Raw genomic sequence first — 27,578 nt, 5'->3', positions numbered from 1 at the left:
TAGACAATAACATTTAACAGGTGTTATGAGTTGAATTGTGTCCCCTGAAAATAAAAATTGTATTGATGTCCTAATCCTCAGTACCTCAGAATGGTAGTAATCTGAAGTAATCAAGTTAAAATGAAGCCATTTGGGTGGACCCTATCCCAATATGACTGCTGTCCCTATAAAAAAGGAAAATTTGGAGAGACAGAGGGAAGGTGACATGCAGACACACGGGGAGAAGACAGGCATGCCTAGAGTGGTGCCTTTATAAACCAACAAATGCCAAGGACTGCTGGCGAATACCAGAAGCTACAAGAAGCAAGGCAGGCTTCTCCTCCAGAGCCTTCAGATAGAACATGGCCCAAGAACATTGATTTTAGAGCATGGACTCCAGAACTGTGTGAGACAATAAAATTCTGTTGTTTGAAGCCACTGAGTTTTTGGTGCTCTGTTATGGCAGAACCAGGAAACTGATAGAACAGGTTAAAAGCAGATCCCCTGGCTTCTTCCTCCTATGCCAAACCCGTTCCTCTTCCTTCGTCTTCCAACACAGAAGCAGAGCCCAGAATCGCTATTGCTACCTCACCGACTCACATTCTATGTTCTATCCATGAGTAAGTTCTGTCAGCCTCACCTTCAAAACACAGATACCAGCCAGGTGAGGTGGTGAGGTGCTCCTCACCTCCTCCAGTGCTAGCGCTTTCATCCACGCCACCATCCTCTCCAGGCTGCGTGACTGGGAGCTTCCTGACCAGCCTCCCGCTCTGGCTCGTGTTCCTGCAGCCCTGTTCTCCACACAGCGGTCACAGCGACCTCATCAAGAGGTAAATCAGATCAAACCATTTTCCTCCATATACGTTCCAGAGGCCTCCCGTGTCCCTGGACCGTGGGTCAGTTAGGTTTCTGGCCTAGTATAGGTCAGCTTTATCCATGTCCAGCATGCTTCTGGGAAGGTATAGTCTCTGCTTGTAGGGTCCTAGAGTGTGTACATATGCTCAACGTTTAAATTTTATTTTTAAATCTTCTTTTTTGTCAACTTGCTGTATTAAAAGCTGAAAACATTGTGCTAACACACACACGCTGCCAAGAGACTTTCTCTCTTTTCTTTTTTTTTCTCCAGAATCCTTTAAAAAACAATAACTGGTATTTACTGAGTGTTTACCACCTGTCGGGTGCTGTGTTAAGTGCTCTGGGTGAATTAGTTTACTCAATCCCCTCCGCAATCCTACAAGGATTATCATCACAATTTTAATCCTACTATTATCATCACTATTTTATACATTAGGAAATGGAGACAGAAATGTTAAATGACTTGCCTAAGATGACACAACTAGAAAGAAGGGGGCGGGATTAGAACCCAGGCAGCTGTCTCCAGTGCCTGCCCTCTTAACTGTTGCCTATAGCATGACCTCTGTCTTTCCACCGTTCTAATAAGTTTGGTTTTGTGGTTTTGTTTATTTTGGTACAGTTATTGGTGCCATGTTTGTGACTGCTACGTACTCATTGTTGACTGTACCTTTTATCCATGCAAAGGCTCTCTTTGTCCACTTTAATGCCTCTTGCCTTACATTCTACTTAGCAGACTTCATGAAATGGGATCATTGTAAAGATTAAATGAGCTATTTATTATTTCATTTGTTCAAAAATACACACACATAGGAGTACCTCCTATGGGCAAGGAATAAATCTAGGGGCTATGGATACAGTCCCTGCCCTCATAGAATTGGTATTCTAGTAAGAGTGGGGTGAACTTATTAGCAAATAGGAGTGCTTACCAAATAGACCACTCTCAATACATGCTAGCTGTTCTCACTAGGTAGACCGAGTAGGCCAGGGAATATGAGGGGTAACCAAATTGATTTTTTTTCTAAGTTAGTAACCAGAATATAAAGCTTTCTGCGATTATCGAATTTTAAATTCCCAAGATGCTACTGACTTGTTAAAATGGTTTAGATATTTGTAGAATATTTCCTACGGTATTGTTCATGACTATATAACTTAACTGTTTTTCTTTAAAATAAAACTAAACAAACAAGCAAGAAATCAACACAAAATGTGACACAGATTCAGTACGTGTATAGGAATGAAAATTCCTCTCCCTGACACCCCTCCCCACTCAAGGATCCTTAAGAGTTTCTAAGGCACCTTGGTTACTGAGCAGCCTTCAAGGCTAGCACAGGATGGCCAGTAGAGGGCCCTGGAAGGAGACAGAGGTGCCCATCCCACCCTTCTGATTCCGAAGATGAAATTCTGACTTCAAGCCAAATGAGGTGTGAGGTTTGGGATCTTGCTAACCCCAAAACTTAATGAATAAAATATAAACGGTACCAGTGTGTCCTAATCCACCTGGCACCGCATAGATGCACAATGGAAAGTTTCTAGTCTGTGCTCCACCGCAGAGACAGAAAGAGTAGGATCACTCACTATAAACACTCTAAAATCCCCAAGGAAGGAAGTTTCATTCTGACACAAAATTAAAAGGCTCAAATGGTATCCCATTTAGACACGAAATTAAATAGAAAGGAAAACTTATTTAAAAAAAAAAGACAGGACTCTGAGAGAGGCAGCCCTAAAAGAAGCAGAAATACAGTTTGAATAACTTTGATCCCATTTACTTCTTATTAACATTCATGACAAAAATGGTCAGTTTGTTCTCATAAAATCCATGCAGCTCACTCTACCTGTCACCCTGGGGAATGTGCCTTTCAATTTCCTTGACACATAATTTTATTAGAAGTATCATAAAATGTCAAGCTAACCATCATTTGGGAAAGGGACTGTCCAACACTCTCAGCAGCGCCCAAACAGAAGCTCGTGGGGGGTAAAGTTCACATAGGAGAAACTCATTCATCTTGACAGTAGGCTTCCCCAAATGACAACTCTGCTGCAAAAAGGCAACAACATCAAAGTTTTTGCAGGTTTTGTCCCAAGGGTCAGGTTCATGTATTTAAAATAGGAGTGATTCTGATATACTTGCACATCATTTGCATATGTCTATCTGGTCTTCAAATTAAAGTTCTATTATGACACTACTTTCTGTGGCCATTTTGTAATTTTTAGTTTCTTGTTTCCTTCTTCCTCCCTAAAGAAATAAAAAATCACTCATATCCTCCATGCCCTCATGCAGAGGGCAGGGGGATGAATGAAGGTAAGTGGTAAATATTTTCTAGGGCTGCTGGTGATCCCTGAAACAGTTTGGAGAAAAGAGTTCTACATTCTTCTACAGGAAATCATATAGTCACATATTTTGTAGATAGAGAGGGAGATGATGTATTTCTATATATACAAATCATATACTTTCTATAAGAAATCACATAGTAAAGTTTCCTTCTCTTCAAACTTCAAGAGGGAAGATGATATATTATTATGCTAATTCTATTTACCATTAATCAGCTACCACTGTATTCTCAAAGATAGCTATAAATATAACCATACATTATTTTTTTAATATAACAATACTCTAAATCAGTGTGTCTCAAGCTTTTTTTTCCCCTCTCAGCACTCATTTATACCCTTAAAAATTATTGAGAATTCCCAGACTTCCATCAATACTTATCATATTAGAACAAATTTTTAACTCTGCTAATATTTATTAATTCATTTTAAAATACAAACAATAAACCCATTACATGTTAACATCAATAATGCATTTTTATTAAGACAGCTATATTTTCCAAACAACAACAAAAATTAGCAAGAAGAATGCCATTATTTTGTATTTTTGCAAATCTCTTTAATGTCTGGCTTAATAAGAGAAAATCTACCTAATAGAAGACTTTCATATCTCCTTCTTTTGTCTGCTATGACATATTGGTGGTTTTTTTTAATGTTTATTTTTGAGAGAGAGAGAGAGAGGGAACAAGTGGGGGAGGGGAAGATAACAAAGGGGACAGAGGATGGGAAGCTGGTTCCTCCCCACCGAGGCAGGGCCCAAACTCATGAACTGTGAGATCACAACTTGAGCCAAAATCAGATGCTTAACCAACTGAGCCGCCCAGGCGCCTCAAGTTATGACATACTGTTTTGGTTGAAGTATATGAAGAAGACTAGGTCTCACAGAGGTAGTTGTTCGAAATAGAAAGAGTATTATATTCTCTTAAAACAATTGTGAATATTCTTTGATACTACACCAAAATGTGACAAGTGATAGTTTCTTAAAAGTTTCTTGCAATGTGAAAGCTAATACCACACACTGATGCTATTTCCTACTCTGGTACATTAAAACCTATTGGTCTATCTTGTTAACCAGGATTTTGGAACAATATCCACTGGTGATTTGGAATATCACAACTCCCTGAGTTATGCAAATCCCCTTAATGTTGAAACATTTCATTATACAGTTTTAAAAAAAATGACGCTTGTTAATATTAATGACTCCCAATCTCATCAGAACTATGTAAGCATTAGAAAACTGTCAAGCTCATGGTAACAAATAGAAATTTTCCAAAATTCTAATTTCCCTGAAAAAGTTCAGATTTTATCATTAGCAACAGATACTATTAGTTGTTTGCCTTAGAAGTGGCATGTTCATTTTGCTCATTTTCAATAAAATGCCTGTCAAACACCCAAGTCTGAAAAACCAGTTTGTCAGTTGCCTTTTCAAATAAAAATGGTGTTCTGTGAAAATAACTGCTTGTTTAGCTCTCATTTAATCACATATGTGTTCTTCCCCAAGACAACCACCAGACTTTGATATGCAGCAAAGATGCTTTAGGAGTATTTCCCATTTAATATTCCCACAGAATATTAAAAATATATTCAAGGATGGAGATTTAGAAATGTAATAGGTTTTACTGGTTCATCAAAAGCATTAACTGGATTTTTATTTTATTTCATTTTTTTTAACTGCAAGCACAAAGCAGTAAGGAGTGTAATGGCCACTAGTAATACTGTTTGGGGCCACTGCTGTGATTCACAGCAAGAGGCCAGAAGTTTTCCTATCATTGCTCTTGAAGCGTCAGTGAAAATAAGAACACGATGAAGATGATGAATGACATCTTAGTCTTGTTGTAAAAATAGTTCTGACCTTACAGACCTCCTGAAAGGGTCTTGGAATCACCCCCTAGAAATCTGGAAACCACATTTTGAGAATCACTGCTCCAAAATGGACTAGACGGATTTTCATCACTGTTTAGAAACCACAAAAATTATAAATTTCCAAAAATCTATACTGCTCTAGCATAAAATCAAATTTAGATGTGGTTAATCATGGCATGGCTTTTGGTCAAGGCTCACACTGATGAGACGATTACGTGTTTCCCATCAAAGCAAAGGGAAATTTCCGCTGAATTGATTTCCCCTTTGCAGAAGCCATAGGTGGGCTTCTCTTTTTTCTCACAGCTCTACCTAAGAAAGCGTCTGGGTTTTCTTATCTGCCTGCCCAGATGTGGGGCAGGAGAAGGGGGGAGCGGTGGGGCTTGAAAGCTGTCAGCCATCAAACATCAAACGTAGTCATACTCTTTATTACGACCGCACCATTTTACAATGATAGCCCTCCACCTCCCCCTGCCTCTACTCCTGGTATCTCCATAACACGTATCACTTTTGACCACACTATACAATTTACTCATTTACTATGTTTACAGTTTACTGTCAGCCTATTTATTATCTATTGTAAGCTCCACTGAGGATAGGCCTGTTTTCAATATTGTTGAATTGTATCTATCAGTACTATCTAACAGTATCTATCAGTACTATGAGTGTCTATCAGTACTGGGATATTGATTTCTCTCAAAAACTAAGAACCATGACTAGCATATTGTAGGTGCCCCCAAATTATTTTTTGAATGTAACTAATGAATGGAAGATATTAAGTCTGTGCATTATTCAAAGAATCATTACTGAAATGTCACAGGGCCTCATCATAGAGCTATTTATTGCAAATGATATGAGAAGGTTTTGAAAATATAGGTCCGTGTGGTTTTACTATCCCACTCACTTGTTTATATATCTTTCAGCATATGGATACGGAAACTATTTCCATTCCCCTCTGTATCCTCAGTGTCTAGATAAGAGCCGAACAATGCAGTGGTTAATGGATACTGGTTGGGTTAATGAATGAATCAATGAACAGGTGAAATGAAAGGTCTGATACTAACAGTTGTATCATATTTAAATAATTATCCACTTAAAACAGTTTCTTAAATGGTTCAGCAAAAGATAGTTCAGAAAATGTTACTCTTTAATAATAGAGCTTGTTTTTAATATTAACTCTACTGGAATTAAAGTTTTAAAAATAAAAACATAAATAAATACACAAGCAAAGCTCTGTTAATTTGTTCATTCTTTACATGATGTAAAACATCCTAGGGGCTCCTGGATGGCACAGGTAGTTGAGCATCCAACTCTTGATTTAGGCTCAGGTCATGATCTCACGGTTCGTGAGTTTGAGCCCCTCATTGGGCTCTGCACTGAATGCACAGAGCCTGCTAGGGATTCTCTCTCTCTCTCTCTCTCTCTCTCTCTCTCTCTGTCCCTCCCCCTTTTCAAAATAAATAAATAAACTTTAAAAAAAAACATCCTAGCTTATGCTTTAATAAAGTAATTGCTTTGTTTAGAACTGTAGTTTTAAGTGTAATAATATATGAAACTCCCCTGAATAATAAAACACAAGCATGCCCTATTAATATTGGAATTTATAAAACTTACACACAGTCTAGGTATATTTGACAAATTAGGGTGAGGAAGAAATTCTCCTCTGTGCTTGAAGAGACTCACCTGTATGCGGCCCGGTGTCTTTGCAGGGCAATTGCAGCCAGCTGAAGCCTGGCCTCTACCACAATCTCCAACTCACCAGCAGAACACTGGGACAGGTCCTTGTGGCCTGGATGCTCCATCTCTGACACAAGGAAGTTTAGCCTGTCCTCAGCTTCTGTCAGTAAAGCTGACTAAAGAAAGAATACCACACAATCACGTAAGTTTAGAAATAATACAAATAATATCTCATTCCTATTTATCAGGTGTTTTTCATGTACTAAGAAAGTAACCTTGAACGGAAGACCAAATAGGAAATTTGCACATAATCCTCAGAGGAGAGCTCAGTGAACAGGAATAAGGCAACAGAAAAAAAAAAGGAGAGAAATGGCAAGAGTAAGCATGTACAACAGTTACCCTCTATTGTGTGCTCAGCCAGCGCTCATTATTCACAGTACTTAAACTGTTCCATAAAGTTGCTACAAACACTAAATTAGCAAACACTGAAGCATTGCTCATAGAGGAAATACAGGAATAAGTTCCTGCTGGCCTCTGGTCACGATATTTTTGCCATCTACATATAACTTTGTTTAATGTGCGTTTATATTTAAAGACACATTATTTAATATATACTGTAAAGTCATTAACCTTGAACTCATAGCTACTAGCTCTAAAACTCATGCCTGACTAAAGCTTTTATTGCATAAGCGTGGATTATGCATTTAGTCACAAAGCACATCACAGCCTTCTTAGGAATTTAGTATTCTTAGGAATAATAAACAGCATTTCAGTGCTACACTTAGGGGCCATTTCAAATAGTGAAATCACCAATAAAAAGCACAAAAATGCAAAAAACATGGCGATGCATAGACCATGGAAAGGGCTCTTATTTACAGTATGAGAGTGGAAACAAAAAGTCAGAGAATTGCCTTGTCCAGCGCAGCTAGGAATGTATGAGTGTGTGTTGGGCAACTGAAATTTTTCTATGCTCTGTGATGTTCACAAATGACCAGAAAAAAGAGCCATGAGTATTGATTTTGGAGTTACAAATAAATTTTAGCAGATAGGCTAGTTAGCAAATACTGAATCTGTGAATAATGAGGATTGACTGTATTTCAAGTTACGCTATGATCACCTAACTGGTAATGTGAAGATAATGAGATTTTATAGCAGACAATCAATAGTGAATACCAACCCAGCATGGCAAAGGAGAAAAGGACCAACCAATCCTTCAAAAAACAGGTCTCTAAAAACTTGTTTGTACAGAGTGGTACACATTATACAAGGACTACTAGGGCAACTTAGTATAATGGCTAAGAACGCGATCTGCATTTCATTAGATGCATGACATTAGGGAATTTTTTTCTGCCTAAGCCTCAATTTTCTCACGGTTCAGCACAACATAGTTCAAAAATGATTAATACCTACATCCCAGAGTTGTAAAAATTAATCATGCAAAGTGCCCGTCACGTAGTAAGCACTGAATAAATGGTAGCTGTTTGTGTTACTGTTGTCATCACTATTATTATTAGGAAATGAGAAACAGGGAATGGAATACTCAAATCCCATCAAATAATGAATCATATTTTCCACAGTGCCTTAATCATATTTGTAAAGTCAAAGTCTGACAATCTCTGGGCATCTAATTTTCTCACGAGGAGTAGACTCTGTCTCTGGCCCCAATCCATGCTTATGCAAGAAAAGCTACTCAGTCTCCCAAGAGCAAACACAACCCTGAAAGTGAGCCTATCCAGGGCCTCATAGTGGACATTTTGGTAACCAATTTCATATGATTTGAAAAAATTTCCAAACTTACCTTTATTGTGCTAAGTGTGAAGTCATCTTTAATTTTTGCAAACTGACCAAATGAGATTCCCTCGTCCTTTAAACATAATTCTATAAAGACACAAAATTTTTGAAGAACCAAGAATATCTGTGGTTAGTTTAAATATTTATTCTAGTTTATAAAACTCATCATTAGTTGGGAAACTATCCATAAATTTCATATTTAAAAAAACCCACCATGATAATTAGAAACACATTGTTCTATCAAATGGTCCTTAAATATCATATATTCAAAGGCTGAGGATGATTTTGACAACAAATCAGATAATTCTGAAAGGATCTTGAGGATTCTTGGTGATGTTCTTTAAATTATTGGCTACTGATATAGAGTAATGGTTCCTCCTCTGGGATCACAGGACGCCTTAAGGTCCCCAAGGTATTTTGGGTCTCCCAGATATTTATAATATTTCAATAAGATCTCCTTGGAAATGTCAGTAGTTCTACTGATTTGCATAAGCCCCTCACACTAAGAGCAGAGAGTGAGAGTATTTAGAACATCAAAATCCACAATTCTCAAGTATCTCAAAAACCCACAATCCAAAGCCTGTCATTCTGAGCAGGAGGAACCGAGATAATTTAGATCACAGACTCTGCCTGCTCTAGTAAAACTGAACCTCTAGACTACAGAGGAGAGGGGGGAAAACCCCCACAAATCATTATTTGACTAGGAATTCCTGCAAAAAATACCCACCTAAGGAGACTAAGTTTGTCAAGGGGTAAGAGGAAGTCCAAAATAGCATGGAATTGAACACATCTGACTTCCTTCTTCTTCCAACTACTACCTACTTGGCTCTTCTCCTAAATTAAAGGGCTCTGGGGCAAACGGTCAGCTGAGTATGAAAGAGGGCTTGAGAATTGGGAAAGACCCAGCAGAAAGATCTGGGGCTGGGTTTTCTCCCCTAAAAGAGAAAGTGAGAGAGAGACAAAGATCAAAAATAAATGCCTGGAGATTGGCATGGAAGAACGCTGGGATGCATTTCAGAACATGAGAGATCCTAGGAAGAGTTTGATCCACATTGTCCTCCTGCTCTCTCTGCCTCTGAGTGACTTTGGTGATTCTCTGTGTGGCCCCTCCCAGATAATGACCTGCTCCTCCTCCTGGAAAACTGAATAACAAACTCTGTTTTTAATGGCCACCATCCTCTTATCTGTTGACCTCATCATACCTGAATAATAATAAAAGTTACATTTTAAAACAGTCAATATTACTCTGATATCCAAACAGGACAAAGATACTTCAAGAAATGAAAACTACAGAACCATACTTATTATGAATAAGGATATAAAAACCTTCAACAAAATACTAGCAAACAGAATCCAACAACATATAAAAGGAATTTATACACCATGACTAAATGCGAGATAGCCCAAGAATGCAAGGTTGGCTTAAACACTCAAAAATCAATTAATGTTGTAAACCGTATCAATGGAATAAAAACCAAAAAACATGGAAGCATCTTAATAGATGCAGGAAAAGCACCTAATAAAATCCAGCACCTTTTTATGACAAAATCACTCAACAAACCATGAATAAAAAGGACAGTTCCTCACCTGATAAAGAACATCAATGAAGAATCCAGTTAACACCAAACTTAACGGTGAAAAACAATTAATCTTAGGGCAATATCCAATACAGTTGAGAAATACTTACCTATGACCTATAAATCCTATCCATGGGTATCTCATCCCATAGAAATATATACTATATGATAAGAATATGCAGCACTTCAGCCCTATTCCTAGAAACAAAGTGAATGTGCAGCAATAGTGGGATGGTTGAACAAGCCGTGAGATATTCAGCATAGAACACGGCACAACCAGAAGAGCAGAACAAACAAAGCAGTTGCCTTAAAGTGGTTTTAGTGAAGCTTTTATGCATAAAAAACATAAGATGCAGAAAAATGTAAAATATATCATTTTATAAATAAACGATGAATCCTATTTTGTATGTATATATATGAAAAAGTGTATGAATACTGATATATGTGGACAGAAATGGATATGCATATACCTAACATAGGCACATATGTGTGTCATTAAGTGTGCTTAGAGAACAATATGGAAGAATGTAAATTAGATTATTCATATGGATTATTGGGAGTGGAGTGGGAATAGCTGGGGAAAGAGGAGAAAGAGAAGTCAAAACTGAAACAAAAGATTACCTTTCAAGTTTTGAAAGTTTGCTCTACTCTTCTCAGAAACAAGTCCATGGTAGATTGTTTTCATTGAATTTTCTGGGACACAATTTATTGTTGCAGCCACACTTATTAAAAAGTAGGCTTTAATGAAAGAAAACTTATTTAGGAGATGTGGTTGGCCAACTGTAACCAGAATTAGAGGCAATCCTTTACTTATTAATTCATCAAGTGCCTTAAAAAATGAAACAAAAAAAAGGCAAATCAGTAAAGTATTGTTTTCAGGTATTATTAGTTTTCATCCCTTTTTGCATTCCTCATTTGGTGTTGGATGAAGGAATACACTATAGACATGAGGTACCTACCATACACGGCAGGTCTATTGCAAGAGATGTATACTGTCAGATGTACCCCAGCAGTTCTGAGTGCTTCTGCCTTTCCCCACCGGTTTGTGATCTGTGCCTCAATAGCCCAGCCCTGCCACAGAAAGAGAGTAAACCTGGTGCTGAGAGCAAGGGAGCGGACATCTCATTAAAACAGAGAACCCACAAGAGTTCATCAGCCAGGCACACTTGTCTGCTCTGCTTTAGCATGAGTGAATTAGAGGTACTGGGACAGGAGCAGGAGAATGGGTACACAAGCATGCTACCCACCCAGTTTAGATTCCGTGCTCAGTCATTAGATCTCACCCATGTACACCCTCAATTCCCTGGCCCTCTCCTTTGCATATATACTTCCTTGGCACAACCACAGCCCTGGTAAAATCCAGTGTTGAACCTTCTTTAGGTGTGCACCCTGCTGCGGAAGAAGGTTGAAGAAAATCATGCAGTCTAAGTGGTCCCACTTGAAGTTCCCGACCAAACCTCAGTGCTGCCTGGTCATCGTCCTACATTTTCCTAGTCCATTCACACTCCTTCTCTCCTAGACAACCAATTTCATGCTCTTTTTGCTTCTAAATTCTAACCCTTCCTCCCCGATGTTCCTGCCAGCTAATGACCTCGCTTCCTCTACTTAACAGAGAAAACTGAGGCGGCCAAAGTAGTGTATATAGACCCTATAGCTCCATTTCTCCCACCTACCCAAGCATCCTGCCACTTAGGCCACTGATCCTTTCTGCATTGGTCTACTCAGCCATTCTCTCTTACATCATAAATGTCCTCTTGCCACAGACATTCTTATCAGCACATAGCCATACTGTCTTCTCCTCCATCTTAAAAAACAAAAACTGTTTATGCCCTGACTACCCTTTCCAGCTACTGTCCAAATTCTCACTCTCCTTTAGAGCAATGATCTAAAGAATTGTCAATATTCCAATTTCTCTCCTTTCATTTGCTTTTATTTATTTATTTTTTCCTTTCATTTGCTTTTAAACCCACTCCTCTCCTACACTGAAACTCTTTGGCCAAGGTCACCAGTGGCCTACACTTGCCTTAAACCAGTGTTCCATTCTTAGTCCTCATATGCCATGTTACTTTTAATCTAAGACATCATTATCTTATATACCACTTAAATTGTCACATGCCCTCAACCATAAAATGCATTCTAATTTCAGAGCTATTAAATGTGAAAAAAAGATCCATGTTTTTGACTTAGTGATTTATGGTGCTTGATTCATCTGCAAAATATGGCACTATTAATCACTTCCTTTTTAAAAAATTGTTTTTAATGTTTATTTATTTTTGAGAGGAAGAGAGAGACAGAGTGCGAGCAGGGGAAGGGTTAGAGAGAGACAGAGACACAGAATCCAAAGCAGGCTCCAGACTCTGAGCTGTCAGCAGAGAGCCTGATGTGGGGATTGAACTCATGAACCACAATATCATGACCTGAGCTGAAGTCAGACACTTAACTGACTGAGCCACTCAGGCATCCGAATCACTTCCTCTTTTGAAAATGTTTCTCTTAGCTTAGAAGAGAAGTGACTTCTCTGAGAAGTCACCACATTCTCTTGGTTTCTTTCCTATACTGTTGGTCATTCCTTTTCAGTCTTTGTTGGTTCCTCTTCTTTTCCCATATTTTTTTAAGTTCATTTATTTATTTTGAGAGAGGCAGAGAGAGAGAGCGAGAGAGAGAGCGGAGGGGCAGAGACAGAGGGGGGGAGGGGCAGAGGGGGGGGAGGATCAGAGAGAGAGAGAGAGAGAGAGAGAGAGAGAGAGAATCTGAAGCAGGCTCAGCACTGTCAGCGTGTAGCTCAACATGGGGCTCGAACTCACAACCATGAGATGACCTAAGTCGAAATCAAGAGTCAGAGGCTTAACCCAACTGAGCCACCCAGTCACCCCTCCTGTATTTTCAGCATTGGAGTGTCCCACGTCTTTGTCCTTTTCCCTCTCTTTACTCACTCCCCTTAGATTATCTGAAACAGACTCATGGTTTTAGTTTCATCTAAATGCAGGTGAAATCCTGCAATTTTCTCTCCAGCTCCAATCTCTCTTCTGAAGTCAAATCAGCTTCTGACTCAAATAGTCCATTTGGATATTTAAGAGATACCTCAAACTCAACATGTCCAAAACTGTATTCCTAGTTACCTTACAACCACACACACACACACACACACACACACACACACACACACTAAAATATGACTGAGGTTGACAGCACTGGAACAGTAGTTAGCACACAGTAGGCTCAACAGATCAGCTAAAACAGGTAGATTAGGCCACAGCCCCGCTCTAAACCTTCCAGTGGCTCCCCATTTTGTTCAGAGGAAGAAGCAAAGTTACAAAGGCCCAATAAGGCCCTTCTCAAACTGGCCCCATTACCTCTCTGATGCTGTTTCCTACTGCTTCCCCATCATTCACACGGCTCTGGTCACACTGACAAAGATGCCCCCCACCAAGCTAGGCAACCCTGCCCTAATGCCTTTGCATTCATTGTACCCTCTTCCTAGATGGCTCTTTTTCCAGATGTCCTAAACTTGTACCTTTACCTGTTCACAAATGTTTCCTCAGTGAGGACTAACCTGATTACCCCATTTAAAATTACAACTCCCTAACCTAGTCCCATGATCCCAATCCCCTTTATGTGCTGCCGGGTTTATTTTCTCCCTAGCATGGATCACCTTCTAACTTACCATATAATTTACTTAAGTATAATGTTTACTTATACATCTTGTTTCTCATTAGTTTTTTTCCTCTAAAATACAAGCTTCCTGATGACTTGGGAGTTTGTCTGTTGCTGACTGACTAATATATTTATTTGACAACACCAGAAGAGTGCCTTGCACACAACAGACTCTTATTAAAAATTGTTGAATTAATAATATTTGTTGATTAATAATCTCAGGTGCTGGGGCTATATATTCTAGAAAAGAGGGAAGCTATTTTCCTTATATGAATTACAAAGAAAAAACCTCAGTGTTTGGGAGAGTCTGAGGCAATAGTGGCAGTGGAGAGATCTGTTGTTCATTCTCCCATCCTAACATCTTCTAAAGGCTGAAAATCAATACATGCAGAAGAGCCAGACATGGAACAGTGCCGAGCCCGAGCGTGCGACAAACAGTGTGCGAGGAACATGGTTGGCATTCTCTATCTAGGGAAGAAACTTCAGATTGGTTGTGGGTGTAGAGCAGAGGAGAAGGTTTCTCTTCTCTTTTTTCTCCATAGCAAATAGCGTCTTAATGAGTCTTGACAATTACACACAAACACTTGAGGATCAAAAGAAGCGTAATTAGTAATGCTATTTACTACTCCTTTCTCTCCCTCTATACAGAAAATATAAAGTGTAATCTGAAGAGTCTTCAGCAGATCAACAGTTCTGTTTTAATTAATTAGCTAATAGAAATCAGTTTTCCATTATACTGTCAGTCTCTTTTTGTTTCAAAAGAAATGATCAGGCAGACATTCCTTTTGGGGAAGTGTTTTTCGGATGCCTTGGAATTTATGACTGGGAAGAAATATTCTTAAATTTTGAAGGTCTTGGAACACTGAAGCAAAATATGAATATGTGTGCATATCTTCCTGATACCAATTCTTTCACTTCAGGCAAGTTGCTTATAAATCAAAACAAATTTTAAGGGAAAACAATGAATCATCTGAAGCATAATTAAAAGTGAAGTTTGTGGAATAACACGAACACTAATGGGAAAGTAGTAAGATTACATTTAATAAAAGGATAGGATATATTTCCTATCAAAGTTATGGAAGACAAAACTAAAGCAATTATGCGTAAATGACTCTCAACATTATTTAATAAAAATAGCTTACTTAATGAAACAGAATGTTGTTTCCTAGCACTTAAAAAAATTAAAACTACATGCAGCTGTCTCTCTGCACTATCACCTGGTTGTGTGAACCCTTTAGGGGTCTGTAGCCCCCTTACCAATGGCTGCACTACTACTCTTCTGCCCTAACACTTTCTAGTGGTCAGACTGACAATACTCCTGAGATTTTAAAAAATGATTTCAAGATATTTAAATGCTACACAACATGGATGGAGCTAGAGCATATTATGGTAAGCGAAGTAAGTCAGTCAGAGAAAGACAAATACCATATGATCTCAATAATATGTGGAATTTAAGAAACAAAACAGATGAACATGGAGGGAAAAAAGAGAGAGGCAAACCTTGAAACAGACTTGTAACTACAGAGAACAAACTGAGGGTTGCTGGAGGGGTAGGGGGTTGGGAGATATAGGCGATGGGTATTAAGGAGGGCACTTATGATGAGCACTAGGTATGGTATGTAAGTGATGAATCACTAAATTCTACTCCTGAAACTAATATTATACTATATGTTAACTAGCTAGAATTTAAATAAAAACTTGAAACAAACAAAAAGATATTTAAATGCTACTAGGTTATCAAAAGCTTAAACCCCAATCATTCAATTAGTGACAAGAACAGACGTGCTGGGATGGGGAGTCCAGTCCTCTGTTTGCAAGGAGCACTGGGAAGTTAGAGGAGTTGCTTATGAAAATGTCACATGACAACCTTCCATTAGCCAGCACTATGGTGGGAATCATACTGCAGGACATAAGAGTATCAGACCAACGTGTTGTACATCTTAAATTTATGCAATGTTATATGTCGATTATAGCTCAATAAAATTTTTTTATTTTTATAATTTTTAAAAAATGCTTCAATAAATAGAAAGAAGAAAACCACTGACTGAGAGGCAGTCTCAGACTGCAGAAAGGATGTGAGTAAAAGCAGAAATGAATAAGTGGGCTACCAGCAAAACACACAAAATCCTTTTCTTATAATCAAAGTCAGCTATTCCCACCAAGGTAATCAAGATAAACATTAAAGTTAGATACTTGACAGGGCTATATAAACAAAATGAATACACATATATAATTTAAAACTTACAAGCAATAAACGATATTTGCTCAATTTGAAAGCCAGAGCAGTCTGGGTCCGATACTACCTTGGGCCCAACCCCATTATTAGAAATAGAAAAGCATATTAATTACATAGCAGATTTTCAAAAACAAGTGTTATACTTACCAAATAGATTGAAATGACTCAAAATTATCCTTACGAAGTATCCAACATTTATAAAATATTGTTATCCTTACCTGTAAATTTTCTTTACTAGTAAGAGGTTTTCCTGAGTCAAATGATTGAAATATCTGTCAATATATAAAGCACTAACGTTAGACACAAAAGTATTGTTTTTTTTAAATTAAACTGTTAATGTGTTCTAAAAGTATTTTAAATGTAATTTTTATTATAAAAGCAATACATGTTCTAGTCAGAGAGATGAGTATAGAATAAAGAAGAAAGTAAAAAAGTCACACATAAGTCAACTTCTTTTAGTTTGTCAATGTTAATATTTTGGTGTCTTTACTACCAATTTTTTTGATGTATTTTAAAATTATATTGGGGCGCCTGGGTGGCTCAGTCGGTTAAGCGTCCGACTTTGGCTCAGGTCATGATCTCACGGTCCGTGAGTTGGAGCCCCGCGTCGGGCTCTGTGCTGACAGCTCAGAGCCTGGAGCCCGTTTCAGATTCTGTGTGTGTGTCTCTCTCTGCCCCTCCCCTGCTCATGCTCTGTCTTTGTCTCAAAAATAAATAAACATTAAAAAAATTTTTTTAAATAAAAAAAATTATATATATATGTATTTGTATTCCTTTTCATTAAACATTGCATCATAATTATTTTTCCATGTCATTAAGTCATTTGTAAACCTCAATCTAATAACTAAGTAATGTTCTACACTACGAATGCATCATAATAACTCCTTTCCTTTTGTTAGACATCAGGGGGACACATTCCCACCCCCATCTCACCATTCAGCCCTAGTTTAAATAACACGCGTGACTATTTTGTCTGTATTTCTCACTATCCCCTTTGGATAGATTCCTGGGAACAGAACTGCTGGGTCATAAGAGTATTAGAATGAGTATTAGCATTTAGAAAAATCTTTGCCAGTTTGAGGTAAAATCATATTACTCTTTAGAATAACTCTTTTTGTGGTTCTTTTCCTTTATTGTGAATGACCTGTCAATATGTTTGGCTCTAAATATAATGCCACATTAGGAAACATTCCATTTATTTGCCACAGGAGATGGTTGTATCATTGTGCAGAATGCATTCCTCTTGGTACAGAGGCCCTTTTTCAAAGATGCCAGTACTGATGCCATGCCCATATCCCCTGGGTCATCTGGAAGACACCAGAAGCTTCTATGGATAGGTTACTCACTGATGGACAGTATCCTACTTCAAACACCTGTATGCCTTTGCTTGAGGGCATTCTGTGGCCACAGGAGTATTCAGGAGAGGCTGGAAGTACAGGGAGTAACCCAATCCAATGAGCGCAAGATTGTTTTCCCTGGTCTCTGAGGGCCTGATTGTCCACGCGGTGACTCATTAATACTCTCTGCAATAGTTCTCCTCCCTTCCCTATGTAACTTACCACACACTCACCATTCTCCCTGATATCACTTCCCAAATATACTACTTGCTCCCAAATCCTTGTCCTAGAATCTAAGGGATTTGAGGGACCCCTAAACCAAGACATCACAGATAGCTCTTACTGGAATAAAGTGCTGGTAACTGTTAACAATTTTTCCCTTTTTTGACGGTATTTTTTATCTTCTCTAATACACTGAAAAGTGAATACGTGAATCCAAGGGAAGACCTTTGTTGATATAATGGGAAGAAAGCTGATGATGGACTTAGATTTGGTGATAAGAGCAGAATCCCAATATGAGTATCATGTTAAAAGATAGAATTTTTTTTAGTCTGTGAAAAGTCCAGTAGTAATCTGTAAGACTTTTTCAGTTACTTCTTTTACAACTAAAATCTAATTAATTAATCCTTTCTTTAAATAACTAGCCTGCAGCCTAATAACATTGGCACCTATTTTAATTATAAACCCTGAACGCATTTCCTCTTTTAATTACACTTTTTAAGTTCCCAATTGAAGCTGGAAAGCTTCAAATTAACTTGGAGAATACAAAATTTAAAGTCACAATCTATTGAAAGACAATTCACCCATACTTTTCTCTCATGAAAACTAGATAATAAAAATGAAGTTGGAATTTACCTATAAAGATGAGTTTCATACTGTTTGTTTTGGTGAAGGCAATGAACGTTAAAAAGTCTCTTTTGTTTCTCTTTCTACCCAGCTAGTTTTTCTTTGCTTATCTTTCTGACCTTGAAATGTGGATGACTCCAACATTTAGTCCTCTGACTTCTATTTCTCTTTCTCTGCCCTACCTGATTTCATCCAGTCTCATGATTTTAAATTTCTATGTTAATGCTCCCAAATTTACCAGGATCCACCTCTACTAAGGAGACCACTTTTCATTCCTTCCACCACTATTACCCCAACCATTGTCATGTCTCACTCATGTTATTTGCAAAGGCCTTCTAACTGGTTTCCCTATTTATACCCATGCCCAACTGCAGTTTTTTTCTCCAAACGGCAGGCAAAGTGGTCCTTTGGAAAGTAATTCTTATCCTGTCATTCCTCTGCTCCAAACTCTATAAGGCTTCTCATCTTATTTAGAGTAAACGCCAGTCCTCACCAAGCCCTAAGATGTCCTATATGACTGTAGTTCCTGAGTCCCGCCATCTACTACTGTTCTCTCTTTTACCAGCTCCATTTTGCCTCCTTGGTTTTCCTCAACCACATCTTGCAGGTATCTCTGTCAGGGCCTATGCCCTTGTACTTCCTCCTATTCCTATCCCTCCCTCGAATCTTTCACCCTCAAAACTCCCTTATTAGAGAGACTTCCCAAAGCACCTTGAATAAAATAGCCATCCACTGCCCTAATCACTCTCTGTCCCCTCAACTCAGCTTGGGTGTCCCTCATGGTACATCATCACCTGACATATCTTTATGTGCTTAATATGTTTATTGTTCGTCTTCTTCACTGGACTGTCCAATAGTAACATGCTTCCAAAAAGGCAACATCTCCATTTATCTTTTTACTGGTCTATCCCCATGACTAAAGTAGTGCCTGTATTCAGTAGGCACTCAAAAAATATTTTTAAATAAATTAAAATATAATTTTAATAACAAAATGCAAACCATTTACATCAGGAAAGGCTGCTGGCTGAGAAGCAAGCAAGAAAATATTGTCAATTTAACCCAGGTAAGAAGATGAGTTAGTTCATGCCAAGACAATGAGCAAAAACACCGACTGATTCGTCTTTGTCTAGACACATAGACAGATAGATAGATAGATAAGATAGAGATAGAGATGTATATACATATACACACAGATGTATCGTATTGCCTACTGAATGTCTCTCTTAGGAGATAACCTCACACTTGCCCTAGAACAACAAATTATAATGCTATAGCAGTCATATTGAGAAATAAGCAGTGACATTTTAGGGGAATACACTGAAGTAATGAATGCATTGTACGTATATTTAATTTCAGTTGCTACAAGTAATTTTCAAGACTTACAGCCTATTTCCCAGCTTCTTTTAGTTCTTCCAAATTTGAATGTCACCAGTATGTACTGTGTCTGCCAGTCTCACTCCTCACGCATACAATCTCCCCCAGGAAACTGACTTATTACCTCCTATTTCCTTTATTGCTGGATCACAAGGGTCCAAGCTGCTGCAAGATCACTCAGTGATTCCCATGAAACCCAAAATAGTGGGAAAAATGGCTCACTCTGATTTAAATATAAATGCCAGTATTCATTTTCAAGGATGTTTCAATTATCTAATTTACAAACACAATTTGAACAAAACATGCTTAACACTTTGGTATACAATATATAAATCAAAAAAATATCCAAATAAAACATGAGGAGAGACTGTTTTGACTAACAACATTAGCCAGAAATTGTAAGATTAGACGCCAAAGTCTAAGAGGTAGTGGCTGATAAATGTGTCTACTGAGACCGTCCATAACATACAGACAGAATTCCATTGTAAAAATCGACTCCAATACCATACTCCCCCACATGACACCCTTCCATTCCAGACAAATGAAAACTTGTAAAAGCCTGCTGTTAGCTATAACCAGGCTTAACAAAGAGGTTTGCAGTACCAGAGACTTATAAATACACTTTTGTAGAAGTATTCCCTAAATTTTAGGAATGTAGCCTTCAAGAGGTAAAGAAATGGCTTTGAATCAAACAGCAGATTTACCTTCACTTTTCCAGTAGCTTTACAGCCTGCAGGTATTGAGGAAGGCATGTTTTTCCCATAAAAAATCTGGGATATCTCATAAAAGGCTTCAGAAAAAAATCCTAAGTCTGTAAGGACTTCTATCTTTAAAGGAAAGAAAAAGAAATGAGATTTTAAAGTAAATGATTTGTGTTACTTACAAAATAACAATTTTAGAGAAAAGTCATCAACTTTCTGAGTTCCAAAATTTCTGCTTAATACTGGCAATGCCGTCTAAACTAATGCTTGGTAAACACAGTGGATGGAGATGTATGTGTTTGTGTATAAGCTAGTTTACATGTGCAATAGACCAAGAAGCTGATAAACAACAGCAGGCAATTGTTCAAAGCAATGGACATTTATCAGATGTGGCTTACTTCATCAGAGGCAAACACAAAACATAGCAGGCATAGAAGGGTTAAAAAAATAACTAAAGTTATTTTTTGCTCCCATAGTGAACTATGGCTTAAAAGAAAAACAAAACAAAAACACTCCTGATGTTCTTTAATACTTTGAGCAAAGTGAAACAAACCAGGAGATGAACTCTACAACGGATCAATGTAGAGACAACTATTTGCTTTGTCCCCATGATTAATGGACACTGTCAATTTTAAAGACATATCCTTAAAATTAATCAATTGGTGACTATGCATTGTGTGTGGTTCAATTTGAATATTATCCAGCAAGACTTTCAATCAGGAAATTATGGGAAGAAATTTCCTGAACAAAGTCATTCAATCGTTCAACATGTTTATTGGGCACCTCTTATGTACCAAGCCCTCTTGGATGTTACGTTCCTTCTGGATGTGTATTTAGCTAAGTTTAAATGATACATGAAGATCTACACAGTATTATAAGGGATGGAGGGTAATGACAAAATGCTACTCTCAACATTCCAGTCAAGGAGGACTTCTCTGAGAAGACATACAAGAAAAAATTGGGGAGTGATGTGAGAGAGAGAGACATGTGGAAAATCTGTTGAAGAAACTCAAGCACAAAAGTCATGTGGCCATAGGAGCAGTCTGGGAGTCCTGGGGTGCTCAAGGAAGAGCCTTGTGGCAGGAGTTTAGGGAGAGAGGGGAAGAGGGTTAGGAGGTAGTTATGAATGGTGGCCTGCAGACCAGAGTAGGAACCTGGAATTTTATTCTCGGTGTGATAAGAAGTTATTAGAGCATTTTGAACAGGGCATGGCCCTAAACTGACTTACATCTTGCAAACTCCAGTGATTGTTGAGAATAGAGAAGAGCAAATTGTGCAAGCAGGGAATGAAATAAAAAATTGGATGAAGCTCATATGCATATAATACACATACATACACATATACTTGTTATCTCTTTTCCACTAAGCACCACCCTAGGAATCTCAAACCTATATAAATTTTAAAGAAATAAAAAGAAGGTAAGTTCGGGGTAAATAAGATGTGACAATAACCTGAATAAAACATAAAAGGTTTGGGAGAATATTTTCAATGGAGAAGAGAAAACTGCTTGTCTATCAAGTTGCATACTTTGGTTCTTGCCTAAGATACCTTGGGCTCTAAACTCCCCAGTACCATATAATATCAAAGTAGGCATTAGGGAGTCATATGAGCTCTTTTAGACTTCCAGATGAACATTTTTTTTCTTACCCCTTGCAGGAAATGCTGTGCAAGGTTAGTCTCTTCTGGTCTTGGCTGTGAGAAGGCTGTAACATGAACTACCTGTAACTGCGAAGCCTACCTCTGGTTTCAGTTCATCATACCAATCTGGCCATTTGAAAAAGCAATGGCAATAATAATGAACATGTATTTTCAGAAATGGCCAATGGTGTGAACATAAACAAGCCAGATGGAAGAAAGAACTACCCTTGAATCAACCCTTCACTCACACAAATACAGAACTATCAGTACCCGTCCCGTGAATGCTGGATGTGTTGAGAGTAATAAATCTTTCAAAATGTTGGCAGTTCTAAAGTGAAGCCAGACTGGCTGATCATAAAGAGGTCTTAAAGCTTTCCCTGAAAGACACTAGTGCACAACCGAAACTGAACAGCTTGATCTATTGCTGTTTGACTTGTCAGAAAGTATTGTTTGCTATTTCCTGACTATGACTTTTCCCTCTTCCCACTCACTGACCCCAGTTTACTTCAGAAAGGTCAGGCCAACTCTACTCAAACAGGCTGTCATTTCTTCCTCTCTGTGATGCAATAGTTGCCCTTTTTCATTGTTTCTGTCAAAACCCTAGTCAGGTTTATTGTTCTACTATGCCAGCAAGACACCATTCCATCTTGCTCTGCTCCTGACACTGTTACCAGATACATCTGATCATGTCCTTCTTTTGATCAAGATTCTGCAATTCATTCCACCTCTCCACCCAAGGCTGCAGACTACAGTCCACAGTTCTTCACTGGCTTTGAAGCTACTCTAGTACAAAAAGTTTCCAAGTGCTAACAATCCAATAAAAAACAAACTTAGCTAACCAAAAACTTAGGTCCAGATTCTATCTTTCAGTGCCTCTCCGGATCTCCTTCTGACACGTTACTAACAGTCACTGCAACCCTTCCATGCTTCTCTTGCCTCTAAATGACAGACCAGAATAAAACTGTTACCTAGTTCTGATTTCATAATCTCCTCATTTCTCTCACTGTTCAGCCTCCACATTATGCTTCAGTTTGGAAGTCAGGACTGGGCCCCCTTCGTGGACATCATGGACCACAACATGCACCTCTGGGAGTCTCATACAACCTTCTCCCTACTCAAAACCTCCTCTCTGGCTTCACTCAACCACCACTGCACGCTTAGAGTCGATGCTGTCTCATCTCCGTATCTTTCACATTGTTGTCTGCCCAGAATGTTCCCTTCTTCCCCTCTCCCGCTGAGTTACTTCTGCTTTCTTCACCAAATCTTACCTACTTAGTAAAATCAAGAGACCCAAAGCCATTTTCCCTCTTTCAAACTTCGCAGAAGACAGTGCTCATCATATTCATTTGGAAACAGTCAAGGGGCAGATGCACATGATATTGTTTTGTGTATACATCCTGTCTCTCACTTCCTTATAAGCAAGAACCATGGGTTGCATTTCTTTAATTAGCTACTAACATAGTGCTTTTATATAGGAGATACTCAATAAGTGTTGTTTCAGAGGTAAAGCAATAAATGTTTACCAAGTATCTTCTAGGTGAGTTCCCACTAAACACTAAAAAGTATGGACAGTAGGCCCTTGATAAATGTCTATAGATTTTAATTTCAATTCAACAATTAATTACTGAATATCAATATATGAATTTATTTCTCAATATACAATAGGAAACTAAAAGATGAATGTGATACAGGCCCTAACCTCAAGAATTTTGCAGTTTTGAATAGAACACTGTCTTGAAAAGACAGAGAGAGAAAAGTTATATGCAGCTTTTAAAAAAAGTGTCACTGGAAATCAAAAGCAGGAGAACTCTTAAGAGTTCACTAGGTCAGAAAGAGTGATCCAGAAATTTTCATGCTGATAAAAAATCATTTATTCCTGAGTTAAAATATAGTCTCTTAATAGTTAGCACCAGAATTCCTCTTAGGGAAGGTATTGTCTTTATTTAGAAATAGAATGCAATGGACTATTTGGGTCTGAAAACACAGCCCAGAGACAGGATCCAGATAGAGAGAAGAGCTCAAAGGGAAGTCTAATTTTCTCTCATTATAAAATGAGAAAGCTTTGTGGAAGAAGGGTAGAAGGTATTTCCAAAAAGGGACAAGGAGGGGTAAGCCAGTGGTGTGTTGGAGCCCACTTACTCCCAAGGACAAGAGGAAATTGTGCACATCTTGTCTCAATTCCACATTCAGGAATGCCCTGTTGGTAGGCTGAAGTCAGCCGTAGGGGGAATATTTGTACCATGGAAACTGAAAATGCTACAAATCAGGGCTTTTTTTTAGAGTGAGGCGTGAAACATTTACCAGCACACATTTGATTAAGCCATGGGATGAGAGGCGAAAGCATGAGATGTTGGCTAAGAAATATTTTAAACTCAGACATGCCAAACATTCTATTTTAAATTGTTTGTTTTTGCCTCAACTTAAGTTTTCCTGTGTTCCAAATTTTTACTAAGTCCAATGCAAAAAGACAGGCCTTGGGTGACTGTGTTGTGTATGTCTGTGTGTAAGTGAGTGAGTGTGTGTGTGTATATGTGTGTGTGTGTGTGTGTGTGTGTGTGTGTGTGTGTGTGTAAAATGGGAATTAGGGCTGAATTCCATAGTCAAGATGAGGAGGTGCAGAACAGGGAGCAAATCTGCTGGATGTTGAGGTGATCCATGTACAAAATGGATTCAGCAGAAGTGGACTATGACCACAGCTAAGTAGGAAAATGGGCAGAGAAAATGAGGTGCTTGAAGTACCCACTCCACATGGGGTTGGAGCCAACTGCATATGACTCTTGAGGGCAGAGAGCCTCTCCTGACTTCTAGGTTACAGAATTAGTTATAATTCAGCATCTGTGTGTTTTGTCATGTCAATTGCCTATGCAATGAAAACTTCTCACATATCATGATATACATAAAGATCCTTGGCAAGAAGTTCACAGAAACTTCAGAAAACTGACTCATTAGTCTCCACCCAGAGACCAACATTTCAGAAGTGGTGATTTCCAGGCTGACTGATGTTGGGTGAGCCTTTTTCCTGTGTGTAGCTCTTCCTCACCTTACCGTGGTCCAAGCATAAAACGATCTAACCATTCTAATTAGCTCTCTCTCATACTTTATTATAATAACGGGAAGGGTTTTTTTTTTATGTCAGTACACCATATTATTATCAGCTTATTATTATGACTATTAGAACCAAATTCATTTATGAAAATATTTTATAGTTCAAGGATATCAAATATCTTAAAAGTTTGTGACATACCTTGAGGATCCTTGCTTCTAGATTTCTGACTAGGTCTTGGCAAATTCCAGAAACAAAATACTGATACAATGCAAGGAGAGGCAGAACCTACCAATGGTAAAAACATTTTTTTGATTTAGAACATGTTTTATCAAGTTAACAACCTAAAAATAAAATGTAGCCAAATTTAATGTAGGAGATGTTATGTAAAAGAGCAATTGATTTTGTCATGCTAGGATCCTCTATTATTTGGCATAAATGAAACAATCTGCCTAGCATAAGCTTCATGATTTTATGAGAACTTAAAAGTGCCACCAGGGGGACTTTTAGATGCCGCTTGGTACCCAAAACCTAGGTTTTGAATGTCTTTAAGCATGGAAAAGTGAAAATCCAACCAATTACCTTCCTTGAAAAAAATTAACTTAACATATATATGAATCACTGAGGCCTGGAGAAACATTCTAGCAAATAAGCTATCCAATAACTTCAAAATTCAAAGCAAAGGAACTCACGTCCATGTCCCCAACCCTTTCATCTCAATGGCTGCTGCTATTTGTCTTCAACTGGAATATCTCTATCAGCAAAAAAGTATTTTATAGCATGCCCATTATGTGTCAGGCACTGTTGAATGACAACAAAATCTAACCGGTCCTTGCTTCCACAGAGCAGATAGTCTACTGATTACCCACACGTACTCTTCACATAATATTTTTATTTGCCTAGAATTAACCCCAAAGTTCAACTCCTCTTGAAATCTCATGGGTGAAAGCTTACAAACTATCAATATTTGAGTTGATCCCAGCCACCATCTGGCCAGAGTCAGATGTTGAGGGGATAGGTGTTTGCTTAGACTTCTGAACAGCTTCTGATCTCAACTGGAAACTGAAATTCCTACAACTGGGCCCTTCCCCCACTGAAGAAAGATAGAGCAAAGAGGACTTTTGGGATCCCCATTATTTATCAAACTATTTCCCATGATTCCACAGCAAAAGGTCTCATAGCAAGTTTTATATGTGACAGCAGTCTCTTTACCCACTAGGCTTCTTCTGGAGGGTAGTATAATACAGAATAGAAACTGTTTACATGGTGCAAGTTCAGCTAAGGAACCTCTAATTGTCAGTCAACTGGCAGCTGCTAATAGCAATAGCTTTTTAAATGGTTTAGAACTGGTCTTAAATGATTTCAAACATAATACTTTTTTTTTTACAATTATGCACAACAAACATAACACAATATCTTTTTCTACAATTAATGCAGCACAAAACAATAAGATTTGGCTATTACTTTTTAGGTTGTTTCTTTTCTTTAGTAAGGAATAAAAACACACCACTTTATTGCTGCCAATTGCTCAATTATTCAGAAAAATGTTCTCAATTTCTTAAGCTTCAGAGAAAAAAAGTCTCATTTCTTTTCCAATGCAGTGATATGTATTATATATGAATATGACTAGGCAGCTAAAGGTTACCCAGGGGATAGAACTATTTTCTAAATCCAGAAATGAATCCCCTTAACAATGAGAGGAGCACCATTTCGTTATCTTTTTCTAATAAACAATTTCTTGCCAAATATGCCAAGTGTTAAAAGCATTTATCAATCTCTTCACTTTAATACTTGGCTTTATAATTTAATAACTCATATCAGGGGGCAATAAATCTTTTCACTACAACAAGAGAGAATGAATTCAGAACAAGAGAATAGAAAATATATAGGAAAAAAAGAAAGTAGGTATGAAAACTATGGAAGAAAAGGAAAGAACGAGAAAAAGAGAAAGAATAGGAATTAAGAAACAAATATGGTGGGGAAGAGATACAAAAGTAGAGGAAAGAGCATATGAGAAGAAAATAGGAAAAATGAAATAAAGGAGAAAAATATATAATGACCAACAGGTAGAAATACTAATTTATTTTTTAAGTGCAACCAACTTCAGATATATAATCTACACTGTTACTTATTTCCTCAAAGGAAAAGAGAATTGCATGAGGGTTTTGAATGTCTTAGGATATTGAGAAGTGTTTGTCTTTTATTTCACAGCTAAAATCTGTTCAGTTCACAGCTGTTCATCTAGATGTACCCTTAACAGAGAGAAGACAAGAAACACAAAGATCAACTTATCTCAACAAAGAAATACTCGCAGCTTTGGTAATGATATGACCTGCAATGACTTAATGCAATGAGTTACATGTACACTAGACTGCTCTGTTTAAGACCAGGAAACATTCTAAATCAATTTCCCCAAATGTCTTAAGAGGGGGGAAAAAAGGTAAAATAATAGAATAAAAAGAGAAAAAAACCCAACAGACGTTGACTTTGTATCTAAAATGAAACACAAACAATGATGTCAAAGAAGGAATATGAATTAATATATTTCATTTTGAGCTACAGGTAAACATCCTGAATATAGGGTTAAAGAGTTAAATGACGACTGAGAGACCATCAGCAAAATCTGAATGGCATAAAGTATAAGGCAAAAATACCAGAGTGAATTGAGATTTGTTGATTTTACA

At 37.9% G+C, this 27,578-nt stretch overlaps 1 protein-coding gene across 4 annotated transcripts in view; it reads right to left on the bottom strand.

The window, feature by feature from the left end:
* The window catches only part of CFAP54 (cilia and flagella associated protein 54), a 295,558-nt gene that overhangs the window by 91,948 nt on the left and 176,032 nt on the right, over positions 1-27,578 (bottom strand). For all 4 annotated transcript variants that reach the window (XM_042992952.1, XM_042992954.1, XM_015539090.2 and 1 more), the window contains 6 exons: positions 25,096-25,182; positions 20,216-20,338; positions 16,173-16,226; positions 10,686-10,893; positions 8,495-8,574; positions 6,703-6,872 (listed from right to left, as the gene is read on the bottom strand). In XM_042992952.1, the coding sequence (XP_042848886.1) occupies positions 6,703-6,872; positions 8,495-8,574; positions 10,686-10,893; positions 16,173-16,226; positions 20,216-20,338; positions 25,096-25,182 (722 nt within the window). The remainder of the gene's footprint in view (positions 1-6,702; positions 6,873-8,494; positions 8,575-10,685; positions 10,894-16,172; positions 16,227-20,215; positions 20,339-25,095; positions 25,183-27,578) is intronic.

The sequence above is a fragment of the Panthera tigris genome, chromosome B4 (genome assembly GCF_018350195.1).
Source record: "Panthera tigris isolate Pti1 chromosome B4, P.tigris_Pti1_mat1.1, whole genome shotgun sequence".
NCBI lineage: Eukaryota > Metazoa > Chordata > Mammalia > Carnivora > Felidae > Panthera > Panthera tigris.
This window is presented reverse-complemented; position numbering and strand designations above follow the sequence as displayed.